This window comes from Solanum tuberosum, unplaced genomic scaffold (genome assembly GCF_000226075.1).
Source record: "Solanum tuberosum cultivar DM 1-3 516 R44 unplaced genomic scaffold, SolTub_3.0 scf00130, whole genome shotgun sequence".
NCBI classification, from domain to species: Eukaryota; Viridiplantae; Streptophyta; class Magnoliopsida; order Solanales; family Solanaceae; genus Solanum; species Solanum tuberosum.
Window position 1 is genome coordinate 11,092 of NW_006239060.1, and position 9,220 is coordinate 20,311.

Consider the following 9,220-nt stretch of genomic DNA (forward strand, 5'->3'; position numbering starts at 1 on the left):
TCCACGTCGCGGACCTACCCTCAAATATTGAGATTTCGGTATTTTCTCATGTTTAGCTATCTAAAATCATTCCTAAACATCATGAGATCTTTCGTATCACAAATCACATTCCTTGAATCCATAATTCAATTCAAGGACCAGTTAAGAGTCAAGTCAAGAGCAGTTAAGATCAAAGTCAAGAGTCAAGTTAAGAGAAGTTCATAAAGTTTTTCAAAAGTCTTTTACAAACGTTTTAACCTTGTTTAAAGACTTAAGTTTTGAGTTCAGTAAAAAGTAAAGTTGAAGTTCATTTCTTCAAAAGTATATGGGGACTAAGTATTCCCAAAGAGATTTAAAATGTTTTCACATTTAAATAAGAACGAAAACTGAGATTTCCAAAGAGCCTTTGGGCTAGTTTTCAGAAAAGAGTTAATTGCTTTCTAAATGAAGCAAGGGAGGAAACTGAGATTTCCAAGATAGCCTTTGAACTAAGTTTTGAGCAATTATCTCAAATCACAGAAAGAAGTATGTTTTTAAAACATAAAGAGTTAGTATCATATTTTGGGAGTAGTATTGAGCACTGATATGGGGGAACGTTCAGAGAACCCACAACCCCCATAAACCATGTAGCCACCATGGGTAGAAAAGGGTTATACTTTTTAGATAATTCCTTTAGTGCTTTTTAGCAAAAACTAGTAGATCCACTTAGTAGATCAGGTTCTATACTCATGGCAAAGTATAGGACGGCCCTGGCAGCGTGAGACAAGACGTTGCATCATCACAATAGCTCTTACGTGATGGTTGTCGATTACGTGATGGTTGTCGATTAGAGAAACTCCCACAGAAGTTATTGTATTTTTATATACATAGTTATTTGTATGTTTACATACGTTTCAGAGTTATGTTGTATCCATGCATACACACAGAGTTGACATAATGTTTTACGCAGTTTTTCTTTATATTGCACTTATTTTAAATTGCTTTTTATAATGAAATGAGTTTACTTAAGTATTCATGAGTTGAGAAGAGCCAAGATAAGTGTTTCTTTCGGAATCTTTTCAAGCCTATGTTGTATTTATCACTCTAACTCGCATACTCGTACATTCAATGTACTAATGCCAGTTGACCTGCATTGTCTTATGATGCAGATACAGGTAACTAGGATCGGCATCCAGCGCATCGTTGATCCATTTGAGCATTCCAGAGTCTGTTGGTGAGCCTCCTTGCATTCCGAAGGACTCCTATTTATTGCTTTAAGTTCTTTTCAATATTTCATTTATTAGGATGTTATGGGGTTTGTCCTAACATCCATCTCAGTTGTTTTAGAGGCTTCATATATAGTCAGACAGTTAGTTATGAGTCCTTCAGCTTTGTATTTCAGATGTTTTGCTATGAGACTTGAGTAGCCATTTTGGCCAGTTGAATGCTTTCTTTAAAGACATTCTATGTTTTTCATAAGTCCCTTATTTGAAGTTATTTCTGAAGTTTAAGTCTTCCGCTGAGTAAGTACGCCAGGCCAGGAGTTTGCTTGGGGCTAGCAATGGTTCTCGAGTGCCAGCCACGTCAGGGGTGTAGGCTCGGGGCGTGACAAACTTGGTATCAGAGTACAGAGTTCAAGAGTCCTAGAGAGTCTATAAAGTTGTGTCTATAGATTCCTAGTTATCGGTGTGAAGCGCGCCACATCTATAATTAGGAAGCTGTAACATTTAGGAACTATCTTACTTTTTTCACACTCATTTCATGCGTTAGAGTTTGATCTCTAAAAAGTTTCCCTCTAATTCGTGCTTGCACGTATTTTCAGATAGTCATGCCTCCACGAAGAGCTATTTGAGGTCTTCCTGCTAGGAGAAACGTCGAGGAACAAGTGGTACCTAATGTACCAGAAATGCAACCCCAAGGAGAGGTCACCAATGCTGAATTCTATGAAACTATCCGGATGTTAAGTCAAGTTGTGACCCATCAAGATGGTGCCATTTGATTATATCACCAGTCCACCTCGTCATCTACGTCAACCAAGATTAGTTTTATTTGAACATGAGGCAACATATTACGACCTTGCCCGATTGTTTTGCATAAATTGAATTGACAAGATGTCCTTCCTCAACTGTTTGTTCATCCCAAGCACAACTAAGGAAACCATTGTTTAGTTGCTTTACTGGATAGCATTTTGGTTATGATATGTATGTGCTGCGCACAACGCATATATTATTCTCTCTTGATTAGTTTGTTTCCCAAGTACCTTTTCTTTTACTTTGTGATTTTTCTTTTACTAATTTGCAGATTAGTAGTCGCAACCTGGATAGAGTGCACAAATTGAAGAGTGCAATGACAAGGTTGACTAGTCAGGTTCAAAAAGTATGTCTCTCTCTTTTTTCTACATGTTATGTCCTGAAAAGTACAAGATGTTCTGGTCTATGCGTCCGTTCATGAACGAAAAATTTGTGTCTCGAAGGAACAAGATTGTGTTGGGAATAAACCCGCAACAGAAATAATATTTGCGGTTATAAAAGCAATAAAAGCGGAACACAACAATACGGTTAATCAACAAGAATAAAAAGATCAATAATGACACCAAGATTTTACGTGGAAACCCTCTTGAATAAGGGAAAAACTACGGTCCGAGAGGAACAACTGATATCACTATAGTAAGGATTTTCCAAAACGCTGACAAATAAATTGTACCTAAAGAAGCAGTTATACGCCCTACATATGGGTGAAGGTACAAATTTTTTTCCCCATTTAAATGTTCTTAATGGATTAATCACGTAGCTAGCAAACCTCGGAGTAAAGATCGAGGAGGAAGATAAAGCCATAGTGCTCCTAAACTCGTTGACATCTTCCTACGATAATTTGGCAACAACTATTTTACATGGTAAGGACTCTATTGAGTTGAAGGATGTCACAACAGCCCTTCTACTTAATGAGAAGATGAGAAAAAAGCCTGAGAATCACGGGCAGGTTCTCATCACTGAAAGTAGAGGCAGAAGTTACCAAAGGAGCTTCAGTAACTATGGTAGATCCGGAGCTCGTGAAAAGTCCAAAGTCCGATCAAAATCAAAGGCCAGAAATTGCTACAATTGCGATCAACCAGGTCACTTGAAAAGAGATTGTCCAAATCTAAAAAGGGCCAAAGGAGAAAGCAACGGCCAGAAAAATGATGACAACACAACTACAATGGTGCAAAATAATGACAATGTTGTTCTCCTCATAAACGAGGAAGAGGAATGCATGCAGTTGGCAGGTGTAGAGTCGGAATGGGTGGTCGACACAACAACATCTTACCATGCCACACCGGTAAGAGATCTTTTTTTCAGATATGTAGCAGGTGATTTTGGCAATGTGAAAATGGGTAACACAAGTTACTCAAAGATTGTGGGGATCGGAGACCTTTGCATAAAGACAAATGTCGGATGCACATTAGTTTTGAAAGATATGCGCCACGTACCTGATCTGCGGATGAACTTGGTCTCGGGAGTTGCTTTGGACCGAGATGGATATGAGAACTACTTTGCAAATAGAAAATGGAGACTCACCAAAGGGGCATTGGTGATTGCAAAAGGAGTTGGTCGTGGCACGTTGTTCAGGACAAATGCAGAAATATGCCAAAGTGAATTGAATACGGCTCATGAAGAGATTTATGCAGATTTGTGGCATAGAATAATGGGTCATATGAGCGAGAAAGGATTGCAAATTCTTTCTAAAAAACCACTCATCTCTTTTGCCAAGGTACAACGATAAAACCTTGTAACTACTGTTTATTTGGTAAAGCAACATAGAGTCTCATTTCAGACATCATCTGAAAGAAAGTTGAATATACTTGATTTGGTATATTCTTATGTTTGTGGTCCAATAGAGATAGAATCGATAAGAGGTAATAAATACTTTGTTACCTTTATTGATGATGCTTCACGAAAATTGTGGGTTTATATCTTAAAAACGAAAGATCGGGTGTTTCTGGTATTTCAAAATTTTCATGCTTTGGTAGAAAGAGAGATGGGTCGAAAGCTAAAACGTCTCCAAACTGACAATGAGGGTGAGTACACTTCAAGAGACTTTAAAGAGTACTGTTCAAACCATGGAATCAGACATGAAAAGACAGTTCCTGGAACCTCGCAACACAATAGTGTAGCTGAGAGAATGAATTGTACCATTGTTGAGAAGGTGAGAAGCATGCTCAGAATGACTAAATTACCTAAGTCATTCTGGGGTGAAGCAGATCGGACAGCATGTTACCTTATCAATCGTAGTCCATCAGTTCCGTTGGAGTTTGACATTCCGGTGAGAGTTTGGACCAGCAAGGAGCCGTCTTACTCGCACTTAAAGGTGTTCGGTTGTAAATTTTTTGCATATGTACTGAAGGAGCAGAGAACCAGGCTAGATGATAAATCAGTTCCCTGCATATTCATCGGATATGGAGATGAAGAGTTCGGGTACAGACTGTGGGATTCTGTAAAGAAGAAGGTCATTAGAAGCAGAGATGTAATTTTCCGAAAAAGTGAAGTTGGAACTGTTGATGATCTATCTGAGAAGGCCAAGAAAAAGAATGGTACAATCCCTAATCTTGTTACCATTCCTTTTACTTCTAACCATCTCATAAGTGCAGAAAGTACGATCGATGAAGTTGTTGAACATGAAGAGCAACCTAATGAGATTGTTGAGCAGGGGGAGCAACTTGGTGATAATACCGAGCAAGTGGAGTACCCGAAAGAAGAAGAACAATCTCAACCTTTGAGGAGATCAGAAAGACAAAGGGTAGAGTCATCCAATACCCTTCCTCAGAGTATGTCCTCATCAATGATAAAAGGGAGCCAGAAAGTCTTAAAGAGATGTTGTCTCACCCAGAAAAGAGCCAATGGATGAAAGCCATGCAAGAAGAGATGGAATCTCTACAGAAAAATGGCACATACCAGCTAGTTGAACTTCCAAAAAGCAAAAGACCGTTTAAGTGCAAGTGGGTCTTTAAACTCAAGAAAGATGGAAATGGCAAGTTGGTCAGGTACAAAGCTCGATTGGTTGTAAAAGGCTTCGAACAAAAGAAAGGTATTGATTTTGATGAAATCTTTTCACCTGTTGTCAAAATGACTTCTATTCGAACTATTTTGAGCCTAGCATCCAGCTAGATCTTGAAGTGGAGCAATTGGACGTGAAAACTGCATTTCTTCACGGAGATTTGGAAGAGGAGATTTATATGGAGCAACCAGAGGGATTTGAAGTTTCTGGAAAGAAACACATGATGTGCAAATTGAATAAGAGTCTTTATGGGTTGAAACAGGCACCAAGGCAATGGTACAAAAAGTTTGGCTCTTTCATGAAAAGTCAAACGTACACAAAGACCTATTCTGATTTATGTGTATACTTCAAAAGATTTTCTGACAACAATTTTATTATTTTGTTGTTGTATGTGGATGACATGTTAATTGTAGGACAAGACAAAGAGTTGATTGCAAGGTTGAAGAGAGATTTGTCCAAGTCATTTGACATGAAGGACTTGGGCCCAGCACAACAAATTCTAGGGATGAAAATTGTTCGAGAACGAATAAAAAGAAAGTTGTGGCTATCTAAGAGAGGTACATTGAACGTGTACTAGAAAGTTTCAACATTAAGAGTGCTAAATCTGTTAGCACACCTCTTGCAAGTCATCTGAAGTTGAGCAAACAGATGTGTCCTACAACAAAAAAGGAGATAAAGAGAGTGACCAATATTCCTTATTCTTCAGCAGTGGGGAGTTTGATGTATGCAATGGTGTGTACAAGACCTGATATTGCGCATGCAGTTGGTGTTGTTACCAGATTCCTTGAAAATCTTGGAAAAGAACACTGGGAGGCAGTTAAGTGGATAATCAGGTACCTGAGAGGTACCACAAGAGACTGTTTGTGTTTTGAAGGATCTGATCCAATCTTGAAGGGCTATACAGATGCTGATATGGTAGGTGACCTCGATAACAGAAAATCCACTACTGGATATTTGTTTACATTTTCAGGGGGAGCTATATCATGGCAGTCAAAGTTGCAGAAGTGTGTCGCACTCTCTACAACTGAGGCAGAATATATTGCAGCTACTGAAGCTGGCAAAGAAATGGTATGGCTTAAACGATTTCTTCAAGAACTTGGATTGCATCAGAAGGAGTATGTCGTTTATTGTGACAGTCAAAATGCAATAGACTTGAGCAAGAACACCATGTATCATGCAAGGACGAAGCATATCGACATGAGAGATCACTGGATTCGTGAAAAGATAAGAGGATGGATCTATGCAAGTCATGAAGATCCCTACTAGTGGAAACCCTTTGGATATGCTAACTAAGGTGGTATCAAGAGACAAGTTCGAATTATGCAAAGAACTTGTCGGCATGCACTCAAGTTAGAAACTTAGAGCTACCTCCTTCAGGTGAACGGGTCTTGAGAGAGAGATTGTGGGGTCCATCCCCATGTGCCAAACTTTGATAAATCTCATAATGTCAAAGGGTTGGCAGATTTGGAAGATATTGGATATACATGTGCTGATTTTTTTTCCAGCTTTCCTCAAAAGTCAAATGTTGGTAAGCTGTGAAAAACAAAAAAATTGTGAGGCTACTCCATTTGTTATCTATAAAAGGGAGGGTCATTCTTCATTCTCAAATGCACCAAAAACAAAGGAGAGAAAAGAAGAGTGAGGCATCACTGAGGGAAATAGTCTGTGAGGAAAAATAGAGAGTGTGAGCGATATTGTAGTGAGGTGGGAAAAATCAAAAGGGGGTTATTTCTTTTGAATGTGTAGTGGTCTTTGGAGTTTTTTACTCAGACCTACAAGTGTAAAAATCTTTACTATAGTGATATCAGTTGTTCCTCTCGGGCCGTGGTTTTTCCCTTATTCAAGAGGGTTTCCACGTAAAATCTTGGTGTCATTATTGCTCTTTTTATTCTCGTTGATTAACCGAATTGTTGTGTTCCACTTTTATTGCTTTTGTTACCGCAAATATTATTTTTGTTGCGGGTTTATTCCCAACAGAGTTCATCTAGAGCTGAAAGTTTAGTTAATGTAATTGAATCTAAATTATGCCAATTTCTAGGTCAGGGATGATCTCGAACAACTTCTCGAAGATGATGGTGACATGGCTGACCTTTACCTCTCAAGAAAATTAGTTGCCGGAGTTTCATCCCCCCTGAGTGGTCAGGTGGCACCTTACTGGTCCCCTGATACGTCCTCAATACACTCAAAGTTATTATCCAAACCAAGCAGGATCTGCGGGATAACTCATGAGGAGACTGATGTTGAGGAACTTGAAATGTTGCTTGAGGTTAGTATTATCATGAACTTACACACACTAGCATATATAATTAATCATCGGATACGTGTGTTGTTCAATAACTACATGCTTTTGCAGGCGAACTTTGTGCAAATTGAAAGCACGATGAACAAATTGACAACGGTAAGAAAATGAAAAAAACAGGAACCTGATGCCCTTTACATACACAAAATGAAATAATTAACTGATCATTCAGAACTCTAATTACATAGTGATACTGGTGTTACTTTATCCAGTTGCGCGAATATATTGATGACACCGAGGACTATATCAATATTCAGGTTACTACTCCGCGCTGATTTAACTTGTTGTGTAATGCTAAAAGCTTCTAGCTTTAGGAACTATACACAAAACTAACAGTTAATTCCTTGTTGCTCGCAGCTGGACAATCATCGAAATCAGCTGATCCAGGTATGTTGAAATGTGTACCGTACGTCTTGTTGAATATTTCCTGTATAAATCTGCTACTTCTCGACTTGTATATAGGCGAATAATAGCATTTGTTTTTGATTGATACCGCAGTTGGAGCTGTTCCTTAGTTTTGGTACAGTTTGTTTGACAGTGTACTCCTTGGTGGCTGCAATATTGGGAATGAATATTCCAGTTCCTTGGAAGAAAGACCATGGATACCTTTTTAAATGGGTGCGCATACTCGATTCTTTTTATGGGAGTAGTATATTATATCAAGTAATTTAATTCAAAAGTATATAAGAAGTTAAACTCTAGAAGGAAAGCCTCAGAGCAACAATAAAAGTTGTCTCTAATTGTGGCTATAGAATCAAGTCACTGATGCTTGCGTTAGGATAGACCGCCTAAATATCACACTCTCTTGGGATGCGATCCTTCCCCGGATCCTGTGTGAATGCAGAATTCGAGCAACAATAAAGTTGTCTCTATTGTGGCTATAGAATACTTGCGTCAGGATAGACTGCCTACATCACACTCTCTTGGGATGCGATCCTTCCCCGGATCCTGTGTGAATGCAGGATGCTTTGTACACTCAGAATATGTATATTTTTGGTAACACTTGTATTTATATTGCAGGTGGTCATTCTTGCTGGAATTGCTTCTGCATCCGTTTTCTTATCAATAATTACATATGCTAGGCACAAGGGTCTTGTTGGATCTTAAATCTTAATAATCATTACTCCTCCAATCTCTTATTATAATATAAAATACACCCTACATGTCAACATGTTGAAATTTAATTTCTAAATTGCAACTTTTCGAGGAAGAGGCAGAGCCATGGAGATAAGATATGCAAAAATGTTATGATACGAACTTATGACCGTATATAAAATCTCACATACGGACAAATATAATTTGCTGACAAGCGGATTCAACTAACCACCTTTGAACTAATATGACTCCACCACTGGTTGCAAATCAGTCAGAAGTTTCCACAACAATGGAAAAAGAAAGAATTTAAGGATGGTCTACGAGCTACAACAATTTCTTTTGTAAAATTCAGAGTTTGCTCCACCTATATCTTTGATTCTCAAAGGGGCTATATACACATAAATAACCTATATATATATATTAAAGAGAATAATATACACAAAAGAAACTATTTATAACTCAAAATTCAAATTTGAACTATTTGTGATTTGTTTATTAAACTATAAAGAAAATAACAAGTGACAAATAAGAGTGAAGTACTTGTTAGATGTGTTAAAAGAGGGACATCAATTCCTGTCTACCCCTAAAAGTGGTTAAGAAGTTTTGGGACCAAATGGTAGCAGTCGCACAAAAAGAAGTTGAAAACAAGATTACAAGGACTACAAATTTGTTGTGTGGCTGGCACGAGGTGACACTTTATGGCAGGGAGATTCCAATTAATGTCATAAAGAGAATTGTTACATGTAATTTAGCCGTCTATAACATTTTATTACTTCATCTAGTCAATAATATTTGTCCATTATTAACTTTGTACATTTTTTAAGTAACTATAAATAA

The 9,220-nt window shown here is 38.0% G+C and overlaps 1 protein-coding gene across 1 annotated transcript; it reads left to right on the plus strand.

Annotated features, from left to right (window-relative positions):
• The first annotated feature begins 1,094 nt into the window (after window positions 1–1,094).
• LOC102603291 (magnesium transporter MRS2-I-like) lies at window positions 1,095–8,923 on the plus strand. Its single transcript, XM_006351623.2, has 8 exons — window positions 1,095–1,133; window positions 2,260–2,334; window positions 7,028–7,255; window positions 7,343–7,387; window positions 7,501–7,545; window positions 7,646–7,675; window positions 7,787–7,906; window positions 8,309–8,923. Exons 1-8 carry the CDS (start codon window positions 1,095–1,097, stop codon window positions 8,393–8,395), a joined length of 669 nt encoding a protein of 222 aa, XP_006351685.1. The 3' UTR covers window positions 8,396–8,923.
• Window positions 8,924–9,220: the final 297 nt, after the last annotated feature.